General features: G+C 39.8%; 1 protein-coding gene across 1 annotated transcript in view; it reads left to right on the forward strand.

Moving 5' to 3' along the window:
- The window catches only part of NLRC4 (NLR family CARD domain containing 4), a 98315-nt gene that overhangs the window by 16539 nt on the left and 58887 nt on the right, over positions 1-22889 (forward strand). The window contains exons 2-5 of the mRNA XM_040429609.1: positions 59-319; positions 3217-3279; positions 12129-14039; positions 14947-15039. Of these exons, the coding sequence (XP_040285543.1) occupies positions 59-319; positions 3217-3279; positions 12129-14039; positions 14947-15039 (2328 nt within the window). The remainder of the gene's footprint in view (positions 1-58; positions 320-3216; positions 3280-12128; positions 14040-14946; positions 15040-22889) is intronic.

Raw genomic sequence — 22889 nt, forward strand, 5'->3', positions numbered from 1 at the left:
ATAGTCACTTGATGTGTGTTATTCTTAATTCACTCTTTTTGTTTTGTTTTCTTCTAAGTGGAACTTATCAGGGAAAACTTCTCAAACTTGACTGAAAAAATTAACATAACAATTTCCACAAAACTAGTGGAAAAACTTTTTGAACAGCGTGTATTTACAGTGGAAGAGATGAATTGTGTGCTTTCCGAAAAGACCAGCCACACTGCAGCAAGAACACTTATTATGATGATTATTTTAAAAGGTGAAGAATCCTGCAACTTTTTTCTCCAGCTTCTTAAAACATTTGATGAATCTCTTTTTCGGGATGTTTTTGGATCAAGTGAGTACTTAAACTCTTGATGTTTAAAGAATATGGGTACTGCAAACTACAATAATGGACTTTAAATGAATGTTTCTTCAGAAAATGACCAGTTGTTTAAATGTTTTTAGATTAAGTATTTTTTTATTTTTTGTGGTTTTTGTTTTAATCTTCCATGAGGAAGAGGATAGAGGATAGATCATCAGTTTAAAAAAAAAACCCTGCAGAACCCCTTTAACTGCATCCTCCAGGATTGAAGGAGATATTAAGGCCTGTTTAGCACACACCATTCTTAATACATCTTCTCCTTGGTGTCCAGTTCATTAGATGAAAGTAAACAATCTGAATGTTGCTTTAAAGGGAATGTGTTATAAAATGGCCTAATGCTTAACTCAAGTTATGTTATTTTTAATTTTACACATGACTACCCATATTTAGGTGCAAAATCCTGCAGTTTTCACACTGGCTACTAAGCCTAATAAAATGCCAACAATTGCTGTTCTGTGTAAATCTCTTTTCAGCAATCATCTCATTGTTATCATAGACAGGATTACAATGGCAAGTAACACTACTCACAGCAGATCATGGTCACGTCCTATCTACTTGCTTCCCTACACAGTGACCTGTGCACAGATCACAGAACATGACTAGAAAAACTCTCTCATAGAACACATTATGTTCTCTTGCCCATTGTGGTCTGTGGTCCATGTGGCTGCTCTAAAGCAGCTCTAAATCTGGTAAAATGACTGCCTCCATAATCCTGAACAGAAAAAGGCAGAAAGATTTGTACAATCCGAAAATAAAAGCAGTTTAGAAAAAGGAATATACACTGCTCAAAAAAATAAAGGGAACACAAAAATAACACATCCTAGATCTGAATTAATTAAATATTCTTCTGAAATACTTTGTTCTTTACATAGTTGAATGTGCTGACAACAAAATCACACAAAAAGAAAAAAATGGAAATCAAATTTTTTAACCCATGGAGGTCTGGATTTGGAGTCACCCTCAAAATTAAAGTGGAAAAACACACTACAGGCTGATCCAACTTTGATGTAATGTCCTTAAAACAAGTCAAAATGAGGCTCAGTAGTGTGTGTGGCCTCCACGTGCCTGTATGACCTCCCTACAACGCCTGTGCATGCTCCTGATGAGGTGGCAGACGGTCTCCTGAGGGATCTCCTCCCAGACCTGGACTAAAGCATCTGCCAACTCCTGGACAGTCTGTGGTGCAACGTGACGTTGGTGGATAGAGCGAGACGTGATGTCCCAGATGTGCTCAATTGGATTCAGATCTGGGGAACGGGCGGGCCAGTCCATAGCATCAATGCCTTTATCTTGCAGGAACTGCTGACACACTCCAGCCACATGAGGTCTAGCATTGTCTTGCATTAGGAGGAACCCAGGGCCAACCGCACCAGCATATGGTCTCACAAGGGGTCTGAGGATCTCATCTCGGTACCTAATGGCAGTCAGGCTACCTCTGGCGAGCACATGGAGGGCTGTGCGGCCCTCCAAAGAAATGCCACCCCACACCATTACTGACCCAATGCCAAACCGGTCATGCTGGAGGATGTTGCAGGCAGCAGAACGTTCTCCACGGCGTCTCCAGACTCTGTCACGTCTGTCACATGTGCTCAGTGTGAACCTGCTTTTATCTGTGAAGAGCACAGGGCACCAGTGGCGAATTTGCCAATCTTGGTGTTTTCTAGCAAATGCCAAACGTCCTGCACGGTGTTGGGCTGTAAGCACAACCCCCACCTGTGGACGTCGGACCCTCATATCACCCTCATGGAGTCTGTTTCTGACCGTTTGAGCAGACACATGCACATTTGTGGCCTGCTGGAGGTCATTTTGCAGGGCTCTGGCAGTGCTCCTCCTGTTCCTCCTTGCACAAAGGCGGAGGTAGCGGTCCTGCTGCTGGGTTGTTGCCCTCCTACGGCCTCCTCCGCGTCTCCTGATGTACTGGCCTGTCTCCTGGTAGTGCCTCCATGCTCTGGACACTACGCTGACAGACACAGCAAACCTTCTTGCCACAGCTCACATTGATGTGCCATCCTGGATAAGCTGCACTACCTGAGCCACTTGTGTGGGTTGTAGACTCCGTCTCATGCTACCACTAGAGTGAAAGCACCGGCAGCATTCAAAAGTGACCAAAACATCAGCCAGGAAGCATAGGAACTGAGAAGTGGTCAGGTCACCACCTGCAGAACCACTCCTTTATTGGGGGTGTCTTGCTAATTGCCTATAATTTCCACCTGTTGTCTATCCCATTTGCACAACAGCATGTGAAATTGATTGTCACTCAGTGTTGCTTCCTAAGTGGACAGTTTGATTTCACAGAAGTGTGATTGACTTGGAGTTACATTGTGTTGTTTAAGTGTTCCCTTTATTTTTTTGAGCAGTGTATTTTACTATCAGGTTTTAATTGTTAAAAAATTACAGAATAGATTCCTTTTAAATAAGGCTACTTTCACACTAGCGTTTTTTGTGGATCCGTCATGGATCTGCAAAAACGCTTGTGTTACAATAATACAACCGCATGCATCCGTCATGAACGGATCCGGTTGTATTATGTCTTCTATAGCCATGACGGATCTGTCCTGAACACCATTGAAAGTCAATGGAGGACGGATCCGTTTTCTATTGTACCAGATTCTGTCAGAGAAAACGCTGCAGGTAGCGTTTTGGTGTCCGCCTCCAGAGCGGAATGGAGACGGAACAGAGGCAAACTGAGGCATTCTGAGCGGATCCTTTTCTATTTAGAATGCATTAGGGCAAAACTGATCCGTTTTGGACCGCTTTTGAGAGCCCTGAACGGATCTCACAAATGGAAAGCCAAAACGCTGGTGTGAAAGTAGCCTTAGTTGACTTTATTTTATAAATGTAAAGCAATCTCTCCTTTTCTTCCTCACAAGCATTCTGTGACAGAAAAGAAACATTTGAAAGTCTAATAAAAGGAAAAGCAAAAAGAGACAAAGGTGAGAAAATGAACTCAGAATACCAGAATGTAACATATTAGTTTTAGGAACGTATTCACACTGCTTCAATAGTGTTTTTATTAGTGAAAAAGATATCAGCCAGATGTTTATTATGAAAAGGAAAATATTTCTATTCACTAAATACATTTTTGACATGGTCTAGTTATGGCTTTTTGAGGTGTTTTCATTTCATAGTTGTACATCTAGAAGAAGGCCCTTAAAGAGACACTATCATTAAAAGTTTTTAATCACATATTACCAGCCTTCAAGTCAATATTCCATGTAATTGTATTTAACAAGAAACAGGTGGATAGTTTTCCGGATATCACTTTTGATGTCACTCCATACATTCTATTTTCTGTCCTGGCTCTTTAACTTCCTCTGTTATTTGTACTTTTAGCACAGCAAACAGCCTTGCTTAACTATTTTATTCAGACCATTCACACCAACCAGAGAGGGCAGGAGATGAATGACTCTGTTAGAGCATCACACAAAATAACTATTTCTGACAAAAGTGTTCCTTTAATAGAATCAACTGTTACGCTTTTTATTATTATTATATAAAAAAAAAATCATAAATTTGACTTTCGGTGAGTTTTGTGGTTTCTGTGACTTTTTTGCCTTTTAAAATGTGGTTTTTCCCTTCTAAACTGTGCAGTTTACCCAAACAGCAGTTTACGGCAAAATTTATGGCTTTTCAGTACCCGGTAGAACCTGCTTAACAATTTGAATGTGCACAGCATATTGACCACTGAAATGGCACATCTATGTAAAATTTGCAATTTTCATTGGCACTGCAGGCCTGGGACAGCACTCCTGCCTCTCTTTTCCTGCTGCTAGCCTCCTCTACATAGGTTTGTACTGATTAACCCCCCTGAAGGGCAGCCGTATTTTGTGCTGGGCTCCATTACAGTGTCACTATTGTCTCACAGTCGTCCAGTGCAGATTAGGATTTGCAGTGCAATCTCTGCTTGTCTACACCTATGTGGCAATGAGAAGCCATCCTTCCACTGGAAGACTCTCTTGCTGCCTTCTGAGACCCTGAATGGACTTTAATATACTTCTTTAGAGAGGTTAGAGCTGTCCAGTTTCTCCTTTTCACTATTTGTTTCTGTTACTTGCTAGAGACCTCCTTGGCTTCTTTATACCACTCTCTCTGCTGTCATGGCTCATACTAAACAGAACAAAGGTGCCAACAAAATTGAGCATTAAGTGAGACCTGCTGCTCCTGACTCTAAAACTCGTCCATCAGACAACTGTGCAACACCTGTTGCAGAGCCAGCAGCGCAACCTGCATTCATACTGGGAAAATTGATGATCTCCAATAAGACTTCAGTCTCCAGTGGGTTGATGGGCATTCATTGAAGGAACTTACCATGGGTGCCAAATCCCGCATTTCAGACTTAGAAGATGCGTTGATGCTCCTTAGGGTGTGAATGCAGGTTTGATGATATTTCAGCTGCCCAGCAGAAGAAAATTGATGACCTGGAAAATCACCTAAGGAGATGCAATCTTAAACTGGTGGGCCTGTCTGAGCAGAGGAGACTGACTAGTGTTCAATTCTGGAAGATCTTCTTAAGACTGCTTTAGGAGCTGATTCCTTTTCTCCACTCCAGTGTGCTCATAGGGTCCACGGCGGGGCCTACCTCCTGGAGCTCCTCCCCACACCTTTATTGTTAAAATGCTAAAATTCTGAGACTGCAATAAGATTTTGGAGCTCAACCGCTGCAGAGATCCTATTATTGATGGAGAGCAGTAAGTAAAGATTTTCCCAGATTTCTCTTTGGAGGTTTAGAGAAAACACCAGAAATTTGCAGAGGCGAAGTAACTTAGTTATGTTATACTGTATCCTGCTAAACTTAGAGTCTTAAAGGACAATTGATAACACTTTTTTGAGACACCAGAAGATGTCAAGATGTCATCACCTGTGTTTTGTATGTGTTTTTTTTTTTCTTTCCTCTGCCCAATGTACTCTTGAGTGGTCCCTTGGTGCTGACCTCTTTTGGACTTTAGACACAGAATTGTAATTTCTGCTGGTTTCCTTTTTCTCTTAGTGTTAGCTAGCTGGGGTTTCCACTGAGGCTGTAGTATTGTGATAAGATGATTGTGTTATTCCACAGGGAAGCTACTACTCTTTTTCTTGTTGAGGGGTTTAATTTTCATTCACCTGCCTACTCATTAGTGCTAGGTGGGCTTAGTACCCCCCTTATTTCTTTGGTTACGGTTATGGGATAGACTTTTCTCAAATTGGGTAGGGTTGTTTTGGGAAGTTGGAACACCAAGTGCCTTATTGCAACTGTTTTATTTATTTGTTTTCCCTTTAACACAATCGTCTTCTCCTGGTCTGTGGGTGCAACAGCATTACCCTTTTTTTGTAGGTCCCAATAGCTCTATAACAGTTTAAAATTGTATCGTAGAATGTGAGGGGTCTCAATGACAAAGTTAACAGAGCCCTGGTCTTTAATTTTTTTAAGTCCTATGCTCCGCATTTGATTGACTTTCAGGAAATTCATTTGCAATGCTCCAATTTAATGGCCTTTAAACAATTTTTTGTGTGCTCTGCCTATCACTCCACATACTCTACTTATGCGAGACGGGGTCACTATTTTGGTGCAAGGAGGGCCCAGTTTGTCTTTAAAAGGGTCTTTGTAGACCTGGAGGTCGGTACATTATTTTAAAAGGTATGTTTCATACTAGGTTACTGACCCTAAATAATGTACCTCCTCCTGCTAATTTACAGGTTTTACATGACATCATGGTCAAACTAAGATTCTGCAGGGAAGCATTCCTTCCTGACAGTTGCCTGCTCACTAGCAGAGGAGACAGCTATTACATGAAGCGATCTCCTCCACAGCATGGGGATGAGCGATCGCTAATGCATAGCTCGTCCCCATACTCAGAGTGCTGATTACATGGCACCATCTGCCGCTGGCAAATTATTATTTTTAAACTTGTTGAAAAACTCTGATTACCTGATGAACTAGGTCATCAAGTAATCGGCTGCAATATTACACTGCCAGATGATGTTCTTAATAATTATCTCTAGGTGCAATAGGACCTTAACTGAGATAGAGCCCGCCCTTATTATGTGTGGAGATTTGTTTATTGATCTGATCTGTGATTGTACTTGTGGATGTGGGTTCTCCTGCTACTCCTTTAGCTACGTGGGCATCTACTTATGTACTGACTGAGATGCTGTCACGCTCTAACTCATCATACTTTCAGTAAAATGGACTTTTGGTTTGACAGATTGTCTCACTTTAGTCCTAGATGTGGCTTATTTCCCCAGGGGCATTTTGGATCACTCTCCACTCCATTTTGTGCTTAATTTCATCCCTATAGGGGGCCATTTTCCCTGGAGACTAAGCTCCCCGTGGCTAGCCCAGGTTCAGGTTCAAAGCTGTGATGAACAGGAGGCTGATATGTAGTGGAAAACAAGTGCAGTGACTGCTTCTGAATCTATGATGTGGGAAGCTTTTAAAGCCTTCAGCAGAGCTTCTGACATCTTGATGATTTCAGAATATCAAAAATTGCTCTGGGCGGCCAGGTTTCCATGGAAATATCTCTCAGAGGCTGAATCCCTATATTTAACTCGATCCACATCAATACATTACTCTTCCCTGAAACAGGTTTGGCAGGAATATAACTCGTTGACTGATTTTACTAGAAAGAAACTTCTCAATACCCAACAGCAAGCTTTTGATCAGGAAGATAAAAACTAGAGGTGGGACAAATCCAATTTTTTTTTTATCCGAATCCGAAAAGGTACTTAAATATATCGAATCTTTCGAATCTCGAATCCTGTACATAAGAATTGTGTGAACGGTGTAAGAAACAAAGTGATCCAAACTCAATATTCTTTTAATATGAAAAAATATAGTCCTTACTTTTTTAACAAAGTATTCGTCAACACAGACAGAAAGTAACCTTAAGGATAACTGAAATGAGAGGTATATGGAGACTGCTATTACTTGAGCAAAAACAGTTGCCTGGCTGTCCAGCTAATCCTCTACCTCGAAAACATTAGCCATAGGCCCTGAACAAGCATGCAGCAGATCAGGTGTTTATTATCAGACATTTTGTCAAATCAGATAAGATTACCTGCATGCTTGTTTCTGGTGTGATTCATACACTACTGGTGACAAATAGGCAAGAAGGGCTGCCAGGCAACTGGTATTGTTTCAAAAAGGAAAAACGTGGCAGCATCCATATACCTCTCACTTCAGTTGTCCTTTAAAGCACCTGAAGTGAGGGGGATTTGGAGGCTGACATGTTTTCTAAACAATACCAGTTGCCTGGCTGTCCAGCTGATCTTACTTATCCTGGGAAGGAGGAAAGGATCACTACATGTAAATGCAGCTCTCACCTCCTCGGAGGAGCAGGCAGTTACTTCCCAAAATTCCCAATAACTGCCTGTAATGAGGACCACAGGCTTGGTCTATAGGACAGCTTCAGGTGTGTGCAGTCACAGTTAGACTGCACTCTCTGCATGTCTCATAAGAGAGGGACCTCTTGTGTCTACAGAAAAGTGACAAGATCATTGGGAAGTGCATTGGTACTATGACCCCCATCTTCAGCCTGCCACTCACATATCAATAGTCAGCAGCAGACCAGCGCAACACAACTTACAAGAAGTCACTGCTACTACTCCAACCCTCTCCTGACAGCATGCTCGGTGCTGTAGTTTCAAAAGGCTGAACTACGGACTTGCTATGAGACGTAAAACAGTTCAGTGAGTGCAATGAGAAACATAGAAGAACACAGAGCTGTGCACACAACTTACTCCGGAGATCACAAACACATCTCTGCAGTGCAGGAGCCAGCAGATAAGGCACCAGCAGATAAGACTACGGAAGCCGCCAGAGAACCAACAACCTCAAGGACGGCGGCTGAAGAGGGTCAAACCGCGTCAGTTTGTCTGAACCTCCTCCTCCTCCCTCTTTTGTGGGTGGAGAAAAAAAACTTGGCAGGAGAGCTATGCAAACAAGTCCAGAGAGTGTCACCCACTGCCCGGGCACGGCAGAGGCGGCCGCCCGGAGCCCGAGGTGAGTGCGCTCCTTAGGCTGCTGTTAAGCGGTGTTTGCTTAGGGTTTTACTAGGGAAAGTTCATGGGTAGGGAAATAGCAGGCATCTCGGGAGGCGCGGGGACGTGACGTCGTGGCGGGATTCGTCGGATTCGAATTTCATAAATTACATCGGGATTCGAGTCCACGAATCCCACGAATCCAGCAAAATTCGAGGATTCGTGGATTCAACGGATTTGTGGTCCCACCTCTAATAAAAACGGTCTTCTCCTGGCTTATCTTACGAAGAGAATACTCCTTCTCCTATTGTTTCTAATTGAAACCAATCTCATTTATTAGTTTATGATCCCTTTCTGCTCAATTCTGTGTTGTTTTTTTTACTTTTATAGAATGTTATATTCCCCTGGGCTCACATGCTCAGATGAGGATTTGACACGGTTTCTTCATTCCATTCTATTCCCAGTGCTTTCTCCAACTATTAAGAACATCTAGGTGCCCCTCAGTCTATCTTCCCTTCTGAGCCCCACTGTGCACTTAACATCACTTTATGACCACATATGAGCACAAATGAAGTATTGCTATATTGAAAGCTCTACACCCTTCAATAAACTCTTTGAGGGGTGTAGTTTCCAGAATGGGGGTCTTTTTTTTTTTGGGGGGGGGGGTTTCCATTGTAGGGTATCTCAAGGCGTAGCAAATATGCCCTCCAAAAACCATATGGCGCTCCTTCCCTTCTCAGCCATGCTATTTGCCCATACAGCACTTTATGTCCACATATGGGGTGTTTCTGAAAACTGCAGAATTAGAGTAATCAATATTTAGGTATGTTTGCCTGTTAACCCTTGCTCTGTTACTGAAAAAATCTATTATAATGGAAAATCTGCAAAAAAAAGGTGACATTTTGAAATTTCACTTAAGTTTTCCTTTAGTTATTGTGGAACACCTAATGGGTTAACAAAGTTTGTAAAATAAGTTTAGAATAATTTGAGGGGTGTAGTTTCTAAAATGGGGTCACTTCTGGTTGATTTCTATTATGTAAGGCCTTTCATAGTGACTTCAGAACTGACTTCAGAACTGAATATGTAAAAGTGGGTTTTGGAAATTTTCTTAAAAATGTTAAAAATGGCTTCTATCATTCTAAGCCTTCTAATATCCTAAAAAAATAACATATTTAGAAAATTATGCCAACATAAAGTAGACATATGGTGAATATTAATTAAAAACTATTTTATGGTTTTATTATTATTTTATCACTGTCTGTCTAAAAAGCAGAGAAATTCAAATTTAAAAAATAGCTACAGTATGTTTTCAAATTTTCAGTAAATTATTGTTTAGTTTTTTTATAAATAAAACATATTGACTCAAATTTACCACTAACTGTCAGTGGCTTGTATAAGTGAAATATTTAAAAGTTATTACGACTTAAAGTGACACATGTCAAATTTGCTAAATATGTCCCTGTCAGGAAGGTGAAAAATTGCTGTGTCTGTAAGAAGTTAAAGGGCTTCTGTTACCCCACTAAACTGATATTTTTTTTTTTGTGTACTTATAATCCCTATCCTGTGATATTGCTATACCTTATGTTATTCATCATTTTCGTTCAGTAGATTTAGCAAAAAACTTACTTTTATGATATGCTAATTACCTTTCTACCAGCAAGTAGGGCGTCTACTTGCTGGTAGCAGCCGCAGAAAACCGCCCCCTCCTTCTGTTGATTGACAGGGCCAGCCGCGATCTCCTCCTCCGGCCGGCCCTGTCAGCATTTCAAAAATTGCGCGCCTGTGTTGATTCGGCGCAGGCGCTCTGAGATAAGGAGGATCGCCTCCTCAGCACTCCCTCAGTGTGCCTGCGCCGATGACGTCATCGGCGCAGGCGCACTGAGGGAGTGCTGAGGAGGCGAGCCTCCTTATCTCAGAGCGCCTGCGCCGAATCAACACAGGCGCGCAATTTTTGAAATGCTGACAGGGCCGGCCGGAGGAGGAGATCGCGGCTGGCCCTGTCAATCAACAGAAGGAGGGGGCGGTTTTCTGCGGCTGCTACCAGCAAGTAGACGCCCTACTTGCTGGTAGAAAGGTAATTAGCATATCATAAAAGTAAGTTTTTTGCAAAATCTACTGAACAAAAATTATTAATAACATAAGGTATAGCAATATCGCAGGATAGGGATTATAAGTACACAAAAAAAAAAAAAAATTGTTTAGTGGGGTGACAGAAGCCCTTTAATGTTATGTGGCAATAATCTGCTATAATGGCAGTCTTACAATAAAATTGTAATTGTAAATAAAATCTATTATTGGCTCCAGAAAGAGAGGGAGTACATCACTGGGTCGACAGGTTATCACTGCCAGCAAACTCATAGACTATACCAAATTTTGGAATTTAAGAAAGTAGGTAGTAACATGGATGCTAAATTATAGAGTAATGTTTATTAAAAAGAAGAAAAGGTTCCAGCACTACAATGCAGTTGCGTTGAGTCATCCTCTTTATTTAAAGGGTTTCTGTCACCCCATTAAACCGTTTTTTTTTTTTTCTTTACTAATAATCCCTATAGTGCGATCTCATGATACATAAGCAAATTAATCATTTTGGTTCAGTAGAATTTGCTAAAAATCGATTTTTAAAATATGCTAATTACCTTGCTACCAGCAAGTAGGGCGGCTACTTGCTGGTAGCAGCCGCATCCTCCGATGGTAATGACGCCCCCTCGGCATGCTGATTGACAGGGCCAGAAAAAGGGAATCGTTCTCTGCTGGCGCTGTTAGAATTTGAAATCTCGCGCCTGCGCCGTACCTGTCTTCAATCGGCGCAGGCGCACTGAGAGGCGGCCGCTCTCTCGACCGCTCCATCCTCAATGCGCCTGCGTCGATGACGTCATCAAGTACACCCGGAAGAGATTTATTATTAATAATCGTTGGTGGTATAGTGTTAATAACTGTCATTTTTATAAAATTATTTATTCCCATTTCGTTGGTGGTTTTTGTGGCAGCATGCTTATTATGTACATACTTACCTGATTCGAGCATCCAGCGACGTCACCAGACTCTTCGCCTCCTTCCAGCGATTCCGGCGTCTTCTCTTCCGGGTGTACTTGATGACGTCATCGACGCAGGCGCATTGAGGATGGAGCGGTCGAGCGAGCGGCCGCCTCTCAGTGCGCCTGCGCCGATTGAAGACAGGTACGGCGCAGGCGCGAGATTTCAAATTCTAACAGCGCCAGCAGAGAACGATTCCCTTCACTGGCCCTGCCAATCAGCATGCCGAGGGGGCGTCATTACCATCGGAGGATGCGGCTGCCATATTTTAAAAATCGATTTTTAGCAAATTCTACTGAACCAAAATGATTAATTTGCTTATGTATCATGAGATCGCACTATAGGGATTATTAGTAAAGAAAAAAAAAAAACGCTTTAATGGGGTGACAGAAACCCTTTAACGTAACAATAAACCATATAGGAACAGATCCTTAACACCATGCGGTCGTTGATGCGTTTCGGACAAACTGTCCTTACGACAGTCAACTACCACATGGTGTAAGGATCTGTTCCTATATGGTTTATTGTTATGTTAAATAAAGAGGAAGACTCTACGCAACTGCATTGTAGTGCTGGAACCATTTTTTCTTTTTGATGTTATAAGGACCTACCTATGCAGTTCTGGTCACACCGAGTATCTACTGACCAGGTGAGCTGAAAACACAAGTGTATGGACTAAGTAATGGTTATCGTATGCACACACACAATACATAAGATGAAGACACAAAAAATGAAGACTTCATACACAAGGTACTATTACAATTATCATTAATATATGTTATTTGTATTTTAGATGCTATGTCAAGCATAACGGAAGAGGATATTGATGAATTGGAAGCATTTTTAAAGCGGTTCTATCAGTCTCCATACTTTCAAAACTTTAAACCATTGGGTGAAGAAACAGACATTGACATCATTTTTAAGCTGGAAACTACTTTTACAGATCCTTTTTTATGGAAAAAAGACATATACAATCACAGGAAGGAGAAAATAAAATTTGAGGATGTGTTATGGAATATCCCAAGTCCATGTATTATTGAAGGAGAAGCTGGTAAGGGTAAAACTACAATGCTGAAAAAAATTGCTGCTCTTTGGGCATCTGAAATTTGCCAACATTTACAAGGCTATAAGCTTGTCTTTTTTATCAGTTTGCGTGGCACAAGTACAGGTCTTTATGAAACACTCTGTGACCAAGTTTTTCCAGTTACATATAACTGGAGCAAAGAAACGTTTTTGCAAAAACTACGCAAACTTGGAGAAAAAGTATTGTTTTTACTGGATGGTTATGATGAATTCAGTTCAGAGAGTTGCAGAGAAATAGATGAGCTTATTAAGCAAAACTATAAATTCAATTGCAAAGTTATTGTAACTACAAGGACTGAGTCAATAGGACAAGTAAGAGGATATGGAGCTCTGATTGTTGAAACAAGTGACTTCACAATTGAAAGTGCCAAAACCTTAATTACGAATGTCTTACATGAAGAAGAAGCTACCGATTTGTTAGATCAGTTGGATGCTTCTGATTTCATGAAAAATCTAATGAAAACACCATTGTTTGTAGTCATAGCATGCACTCTTAGGATGGGGGAAACTGATTTTCAAATGAACACTCAAACTGCTCTGTTTTGTACATTATACAATCTGATGATTGACAGGGGCCACAGCAAAAATAAAGACGTAGAGGAACATATCATAGAAGAGAATATCCACTTTTGTGGAGACTTAGCTCTCAATGGGCTTTTTGACCACAAGTATGAATTCCGAAAAGAGCACTTAAACAACATTAAAGAGGATATCTTGCTTAAAATAGGGCTGCTAAATAAATATGGAGCTCAAAAAGCGAAACCTGGTTATAGATTTTTTCATACGTCATTTCAGGAGTACACAGCTGGAAGAAGATTATCTCAACTATTATCATCAGACAAGACTGATCATTTAAAGAAAGGACAATGTTACCTCAACAAATTACAAACCATGTATGATGTTACCAACAAGTACAAAAATCTACTATTATACACATGTGGATCATCCAAAACTGCCACTCAGAAAGTGATATGTCATATTAAACAGTTGTGTAAAGAAAAAAAGAATGAAACCAGCTCTGACTTTGTGGAGTTTGGAATTAACCTTTTCTATGAAAGTGCAACTAAGAAGGAGATGAATGAAGAATTTAAACCCATCTTTTCTGGTAAAATATTGCACATTAGCATGCATAATATAGGTTCTCATCATGTTGAGTTTTTTGAGCACTTACCAGGTTGTCTTAGTGCTCTGCAACTGGTCAAGTTAGACCTTTTTGGCAAAAAAAAAACACTGGTACGAGACGAAAACAGTAAATGCCCTGGAGATCTAAATGAACTTGAAACACAGACGTACATTTCTAAAAAAGTTGTCAACTTATTTTATGATTGGACTCAAGTGCTGCAGACATTAGAGGTTACAATAAAGAAATTTGATTATTTGGCTAAATCTGACATAAAGTTTCTTGGAAAAATATGCTGCTGTGCTGAACATCTGAGGCTTAATATTAGCTCTAGTCCTGGAATTACTGGGAATCTTACACGTGTTGTGGACAATTGCAAAAGAATGAGAGAGCTCATTATCAATAACACTCCAGTCAGCATTGATGATGAAGCACGGATTGCAGAAATGACAAACATAAAAACATTAAGTATCTCCAACATGGATAAAGCAAATGGACAAGGTAAATTTTTTAAGTGTAACCATTCTTTCAGTTTGTTCCATGGATCAGTAGAAAAAGCAGTGATAAGAAACGTATAAGAAACTAAACAAAAATAATCAAATCAATCTTTGGTTTAAAACTTTGAGCAATAGCTGTTTAATGGTCATTTCCAGTTTCCTCCCCAACAGACAAGGAGTATCATTATTTCCTTGCAACAGCTTTCATGATCTACATTTATACGAGTTAATTTTCATTAACTTCATTCAGAAACGAAGTCATAGAAAAATTGCCTATTGTAAGCAGGACTTTACTAATTCATGCCATTCATAAATCTTCTAAAGCAGAGCAATGTTTATTACAAACATTTTCACTTAAAGGCTATGTACACCTTCTGAGGCAATTTTTGTTTATGATTGCATTTCACTCATTTTTGGCTAAAAATCATATTTTTAATTGCCCTTCATTAAAAATATTGAGCCATTCAATCACAAAACATTGTTTTTCTAACTGTTTGACTGGTACGTTCCCTTTCACTTTGTGTAGGTCATCTAATAAACCTTATCTCTAAACTAGTAAGAGGTCATAAAAACTTTTTAAGCCACATTCTTATCAGCAAGATAAAAACTGAGCTATAATGAGTGTTTATAATGTCAGAGAGCAGAGATAAGGAGCCCCCAAATGACGGAAAAGACAGAAAATCCATAGGCTGCTACTACAGCATCTCAGCTATGTACAGTACACAAAGAAGGATCCCATATTTTTAATAAAGACAAATTGAAAAAAAGATTTTTATCTCAAAATAAGTACAATGCAATAATAAAAAGAATTGCCCTCAAAGGTATAAATAGCCTTTAAGCCCAAATATCAGCTCATGAACCAAATACAGTTAGCTTTAACTGATATATACATATGAATTTTTCTGTTATAGGAATTTTGTTAGATGGGTTACACAAGCTTTTCGAAATTGATAAGTTGATTTTGCACAACATCAGCATGAATGAAAAAGATGGTGAAATCCTGGGTAAGTGCTTACCATAAACTACAAAACTGTGCATAGATCTTTTTAGAAGTCTTATCGGCATCATTGATTATGCAGAGGGACTGTCAGGATTGGAACTGTTCCTGTTAAACAAAATTCTGGGGCATCTTTTCTGTGTGTACACTTAAATGGAATATTCCACCTGAAAGGGGTCTTTCTTAAACTCAATATATATAAAAAACAATTTGCGTAAAATTCTACTTCTAAATGAATACATTTTTATCATTCTATTCAGGTGAATGAAGCAAAATGGTGCTTGCCATTTCACATATCAAATTCAGTACAGTAGTGAGGGAAGATGAAGATGGAGGATCACATGACCCTAGTCAGGGTTCTGGCTGGTGGGCTTGCCCATAATGCCTTGCAGTCAGTCTCACTGCCAACCACGATTGACAATATTAACTTGTCTATTAGGCACTATGTAAGGTGCCAAGTAGGGTTGAGCGAACCCGAAATGTAAAATTCGGGATTGTACCGAACTTTTGAATTTTTTGAACCCGAACTTTTTCGTAAAAGTTCGGTGTTCGGCGCTTTCTTGGCGCTTTTTGAAAGGTTGCACAGCAGCCAATCAACAAGCGGTTAACTGTCTGACCTTAGAAGCCATCACAGCCATGCCTACTAATGGCATGGCTGTGATTGGCCAGAGCAGCATGTGACCCAGGCTCTATATAAGCTTGAGTCACGTAGCGCTGCACGTCACTCTGCTGTTACAAGTGTAGGGAGAGGATGCTGCTGGACTTGTGATTTCAGAGAGAGAATAGGAGAGAATCTAACTCAGCGATCTACAGAGAAATAGTTGTGTGTGTGCAGGACACAATCGTTTTACCATGCCCTGAGGCCATTGACCAAAAAAAACTTTTATATAACTTTTATAATTCTGTTAGGTGGGCGGCGGCGGCCATTTTATGTAAGCTCAGTGCACCAGCACTGCATCTGAGCTTTTAGGACATTGCAAATCACAATTTTTTGGGGAAACTACAACATCTGGATTATTCAGTGTGCAATTTAAGGTAGAAATACACCCATGATTTTCTGGGGTTTTAAAAACCACACTATTTAAAAAAAAAAAAAGTATTTTCCAGATCAGCAAGTGTTAAATTCAAGTTTAATATACACAGCTTTCATATTCTGTTACCAAAAAAATACTTTTTTGGGCAATCTACAACATCTGTATTAGTCAGTGTGCGATTTAAGCTAGAAATAAACCCATAATTTTCTGTGGTTTGAAAAACACACTTTTTTTTCTCAAAAAACAGTATTTTCCAGATCTGCAAGTGTTAAAGTCAAGTTTATTATATACAGCTTTTATATTCTGTTACCAAAAAAACACTTTTTTGGCAATCTACAACATCTTGATTAGTCACTGTGCAATTTAGGCTAGAAATACACCCATCATTTTCTGGGGTTTGAAAAACACACATTTTTTTTTTTCAAAAAACACTATTTTCCTGTTCTGCAAGTGTTAAATTCAAGTTTAATATATACAGCTTTCATATTCTGTTACCAAAAAAAACACTTTTTTGGCAATCTACAATATCTTGATTAGTCAATTTAAGCTAGAAATACACCCATCATTTTCTGGGGTTTGGTAAACACACTTTTTTGACAAAAAACACTATTTTCAGGCCTTGCAGCATCAGCACGTGTGAAATTACAGGCTTATATACTGCTGTCAAATTCAGTTGTTAAACAAACACTCGTTTGGGCACAAAAAATTTAGTTGGCAGCCTTTGATGCAGATGTCATTCTGAGATACACCCTTAATACATTTGGGTTACATTCAGAGATTTTAAATACCACCATTTGGTGCACCAATATTGAATTCAGGCCTACACTGGTTCAGGCCATGTCAGATACCCCCTCTACATACAGGGGTTTGAATCAGGCATTTAAAATACAGTCATTTGAAATACAGCCATTTTGTGCAAAGATATATTTACTTCAGGCCTACACTGGTTCAGACCGTGTGAGATACTTCCTCTACATAAAGGGGTTTGAAGAAGGCATTTGAAATACAGCCATTTGAAATAGCCATTTTGGGCAAAGATATATTTACTTCAGGCCTACACTGGTTCAGACCTTGTGAGATACTCCCTCTACATACAGGGTTTTGAATCAGGCATTTGAAATACAGCCATTTAAAATACAGCCATTTTGTGCAAAGATATATTTACTTTCAGGCCTACACTGGTTCAGACCGTGTGAGATACTCCCTCTACATACAGGGGTTTGATTCAGGGATTTAAAATACAGCCATTTGAAATACAGCCATTTTGGGCAAAGAAATATTTACTTCAGGCCTACAGTCGTGGCCAAAAGTTTTGAGAATGACACAAATATTCGTTTTAACAAAGTTTGCTGCTAAACTGCTTTTAGATCTTTGTTTCAGTTGTTTCTGTGATGTAGTAAAATATAATTTCACGCACTTCATACGTTTCAAAGGCTTTTATCGACAATTACATGACATTTATGCAAAGAGTCAGTATTTGCAGTGTTGGCCCTTCTTTTTCAGGACCTCTGCAATTCGACTGGGCATGCTCTCAATCAACTTCTGGGCCAATTCCTGACTGATAGCAACCCATTCTTTCATAATCACTTCTTGGAGTTTGTCAGAATTAGTGGGTTTTTGTTTGTCCACCTGCCTCTTGAGGATTGACCACAAGTTCTCAATGGGATTAAGATCTGGGGAGTTTCCAGGCCATGGACCCAAAATGTCAACGTTTTGGTCCCCGAGCCACTTAGTTATCACTTTTGCCTTATGGAACGGTGCTCCATCATGCTGGAAAATGCATTATTCTTCACCAAACTGTTGTTGGCTTGTTGGAAGAAGTTGCTGTTGGAGGGTGTTTTGGTACCATTCTTTATTCATGGCTGTGTTTTTGGTCAAAATTGTGAGTGAGCCCATTCCCTTGGATGAGAAGCAACCCCACACATGAATGGTCTCAGGATGCTTTACTGTTGGCATGACACAGGACTGATGGTAGCACTCACCTTTTCTTCTCCGGACAAGCCTTTTTCCAGATTCCCCAAACAATTGGAAAGAGGTTTCATCGGAGAATATGAATATGCCCCAGTCCTCAGAAGTCAATTCACCATACTTTCTGCAGAAGATCAATCTGTCCCTGATGTTTTTTTTTGGAGAGAAGTGGCTTCTTTGCTGCCCTTCTTGACACCAGGCCATCTTCCAAAAGTCTTCGCCTCACTGTGCATGCAGATGCGCTCACACCTGCCTGCTGCCATTCCTGAGCAAGCTCTGCACTGGTGGCACTCCGATCCCGCAGCTCAATCCTCTTTAGGAGACGATCCTGGCGCTTGCTGGACTTTCTTGGACGCCCTGAAGCCTTCTTAACAAGAATTGAACCTCTTTCCTTGAAGTTCTTGATGATCCTATAAATTGTTGATTGAGGTGCAATCTTAGTAGCCACAATATCCTTGCCTGTGAAGCCATTTTTATGCAACGCAATGATGGCTGCACGCGTTTCTTTGCAGGTCACCATGGTTAACAATGGAAGAACAATGATTTCAAGCATCACCCTCCTTTTAACATGTCAAGTCTGCCATTTTAACCTAATCAGCCTGACATAATGATCCCCAGCCTTGTGCTCGTCAACATTCTCACCTAAGTTAACAAGACGGTTACTGAAATGATCTCAGCAGGTCCTTTAATGACAGCAATGAAATGCAATGGAAAGGTTTTTATGGGATTAAGTTAATTTTCATGGCAAAGAAGGACTATGCAATTCATCTGATCACTCTTCATAACATTCTGGAGTATATGCAAATTGCTATTATAAAAACTTAAGCAGCAACTTTTCAAACTCTAATATTTATGTAATTCTCAAAACTTTTGGCCACGACTGTACACTGGTTCAGACCGTATGAGATCCCCCCTCTACATACAGGGGTTTGATTCAGGGATTTGAAATACAGTAATTTGAAATACAGCCATTTTGTGCAAATATATATTTACTTCAAGCCTACACTGGTTCAGGCCGTGTGAGATACTCCCTCTACATACAGGGGTTTGAATCAGGCATTTGAAATACAGCCATTTGAAATACAGCCATTTTGTGCAAAGATATATTTATTTCAGGCCTACACTGGTTCAGACCGTGTGAGATATTCCCTCTACATACAGGGTTTTGAATCAGGCATTTGAAATACATCCATTTGAAATACAGCCATTGTGTGCAAATAAATATTTACTTCAGGCCTACACTGGTTCAGACCCTGTGAGATACACCCTCTACATACAGGGGTTTGATTCAGGGATTTGAAATACAGCCATTTGAAATACAGCCATTTTGGGCAAAGATATATTTCCTTCAGGCCTACACTGGTTCAGACCATCTAAGGTTCTCCCTCTACATACAGGGGTTTGATTCAGGCATTTGAGATACAGCCATTTGAAATACAGACATTTTGAGCAAAGATATATTTACTTCAGGCCTACATTGGTTAAGACTGTGTGAGATACTCCCTCTACATACAGGGGTTTAATTCAGGGATTTGAAATACAGCCATTTGAAATACAGCCATTTTGTGCAAAGATATATTTACTTCAGGCCTACACTGGTTCAGACCGTGTGAGATACTCCCTCTACATACAGGGGTTTGAATCAGGCATTTGAAATGCAGCCATTTTGTGCAAAGATATATTTACTTCCAGCCTACACTGGTTCAGACCGTGTGAGATACTCCCTCTACATACAGGGGTTTGAATCAGGCATTTGAAATACAGCCATTTGAAATACAGCCATTTTGGGCAAAGAAATATTTACTTCAGGCCTACACTGGTTCAGGCCGTGTGAGATACAACCTCTACATACAGGGGTTTGATTCAGGCATTTGAAATACAGCCATTCTTTGCTGACACTCTGCTGTAACCCCATAGATGCTGCGGCAGCGGCATCCATGGGGTTAATAGAGGGAGGGGGCTCCCTCTCTTCACCATCGGGGCTGCCGCGCTGCGATTGCAGCGCCCTATGGTTGCCATGGCAACCGAACGCTTTGCAAAAGCATCCACTGTTGCCACCTACGGGGCATCTGATTGTATTATACTTTGCAATGCAAGAGCATTGCAAAGTATAGTACAGCCATCAGCCCCACTGGATCTTCAAGATCCAAGAGGGACTTGATTAAAAAAAAAAGTGAAAATAATAAAAGTAAAAATAAATAAATAAATAAAAATGTAAAATTAAAAAAATAAAATGCTTAAATACACATATTAGGTATCACCGTGTCCGTAACAACCGTTTCTATAAATATATCACATGATAGACCCCGTCCAATAAACAGCATAAAAAAAAACTGTGTAAAAAAAAGCCATTTTTGTCACCTTACATCACAAAAAGTCAAGCGATCAAAAAGGCTTATGACCCCCAAAATAGTACAAATCAAACCGTTACCCCATCCCGCAAAAAATGATACCTTATTTAAGACAATCGCGCAAAAAATAAAAAAAAATAAAAAAGCTATGGCTCTCAGACTATGGAGACACTAAAACATCATTTTTTTGGTTTCAGAAATGCTATTATTGTGTAAATCTTAAATAAATAAGAAAAAGTATACATATTAGGTATTGCCACGTCCATAACGATCTGCTCTATAAAACTGTCACATGATAAGTAAATAAAAACTGTTCCAAAACAGCCAATTTTTTGGTCACCTTGCCCCATAAAGTGTAATAATGAATGATCAAAAAATCCTATGTACCCAAAAATGGTACCAATAAAAACCTCAACTCTTTCTGCAAAAAACGAGCCCCTGCACAAGACGATCGGCAGAAAAATAAAAAACATATGGCGTTCAGAAAATGGACACACAAAAACATAATTTCTTTTTCAAAATTGCTTTATTATGTAAAACTGAAACAAGGAAAGTAGACATATTTGATATCATTGCGTCCGTAACAACCTGCTCTATAAAAATAGCACATGATCTACCCTGTCAGATGAATCTTGTAAAAAAAAAAACTGTGCCATTTTTTAGTTACCTTGCCTCACAAAAAACTTAATATAGAGCAGGGTTGGCTAACCTGCGGCTCTCCAGCTGTTGTAAAACTACAATTCCCACCATGCCCTGCTGTAGGCTGATAGTTGTAGGCTGTCTGGGCATGCTGGGAGTTGTAGTTTTGCAACAGCTGGAGAGCCGCAGGTTGGCCAGCCCTGATATAGAGCAATTAAAAATCATATGTACCCCAAAATAGTACCAATAAAACTGGCACCTTATCCCCTATTTTCCAAAATAGGGTCACTTTTTGGGAGTTTCTACTGTATGGGTGCATCAGGGGGGCTTTAAATGGGACATGGCATCTAAAACCAGTTTAGCAAAATCTGCCTTCCAAAAACCATACAGCGTTCCATTAACATTAATAAAAAATTAAATATTGTCATTAACATTTTCTGGTGAAATTCACCAATTTTTGGGTGTATAGTACCATTGCTATACCTAGTAGGCCTGTTAAAAAAAAAATAAAAAAATCTCATTTACATTTTCTGGTGAAATTCACCAATTTTGGTGTGTATAGTATACCTAGTAGACCGGTAAAAAAAAATAAAAAATTGTCATTTACATTTTAGGGTGAAATTCACGAATTTTGGTGTGTATAGTACCACTGCTATACCTAGTAGACCGGTTAAAAAAAAATTGTCAGTTACATTTTATGGTGAAATTAACAAAAATTTTGGGTGTATAGTACCACTGCTATACCTAGTAGACAGGTTAAACAAAAAAAATTGTCAGTTATATATTCTGGTGAAATTCACCAATTTTTGGGTGTGATGTACCACTCCTATACCTAGTAAATCGGAAAAAAAATATATAATTTGTCAGTTACATTTTTTGGTGAAATTCACCCATTTTTGGGTGTAATATACCCCTCCTCTACCTAGTTGACAGCTAAATAAATGTAAATAATTTTTCTGTTACATTCTTGGGTTGACATTATACAATTTTAGATGTGAATAAACACCTGCTATGCATAGGTGTCAGTGAATACAATTTAATATATTATTCAGTAATTATTGCGCGCCGCATCCTTTCATTCAATGCTTAAACTTTGAAAAATTGTCACACTTTTACGCTTTAATAATTTCTCCCATATTTCAACTCTATAATTTTAAGTGTGAAAAAATGAATCCTACCTTGGATGTGGTATCTCTTTCGCACGCTCCCTCTCTGGAACCCTGATTCCCTACGACCCGTGATCACCATCATAGGCGCATAAAAGAACATCGAAAGTTGATAGAGCAGATATCAAATTGGATCGTGAACATCACGGGGACGTGCAACATGGTGGGGCACTAAGTTTGCACAGGCCTACACGAACTGACTGACAGGGGTCAGCCCCTGCAACTTCTGGGTCTCCAAATTGGGCACATGGCCTGAGCTTGCCCTTTACCCCTTGGAGGTGCTGGCCTGCCCTGCAGTCAGTGTATTGTCTGAACGTGTGTTTAGCATGACTGGAGGGGGTTATCACAGGTTATATTTCCCAATGTTTTGGGGTGTACCCTAATTTTAAAAATAAAATTTAAAACCAAAAAGCAGCGTAGGCTACCTCCTCCTCCTCCGCCGCTTCCACCTACACCACCACATCCACCGCCTCCTCAACCTCATACTCCATATGGACCTGGTCCTCCTAGATGAAGATTATTATTTTTTATTTTTACGTATTTCATGTTATTTTAAGTCATTTCCCTATCCACATTTGTTTGCAGAGCACTTGCCATGCTCTTAACCACATTTTGACTACATTTGCAGCCCTCTAGCCCTTTCCATGACATTTTTACAGCCATTTTAGTGCTCAAAAGTTCAGGTCCCCATTGACTTCA

Source organism: Bufo bufo, chromosome 4, assembly GCF_905171765.1.
Source record: "Bufo bufo chromosome 4, aBufBuf1.1, whole genome shotgun sequence".
NCBI lineage: Eukaryota > Metazoa > Chordata > Amphibia > Anura > Bufonidae > Bufo > Bufo bufo.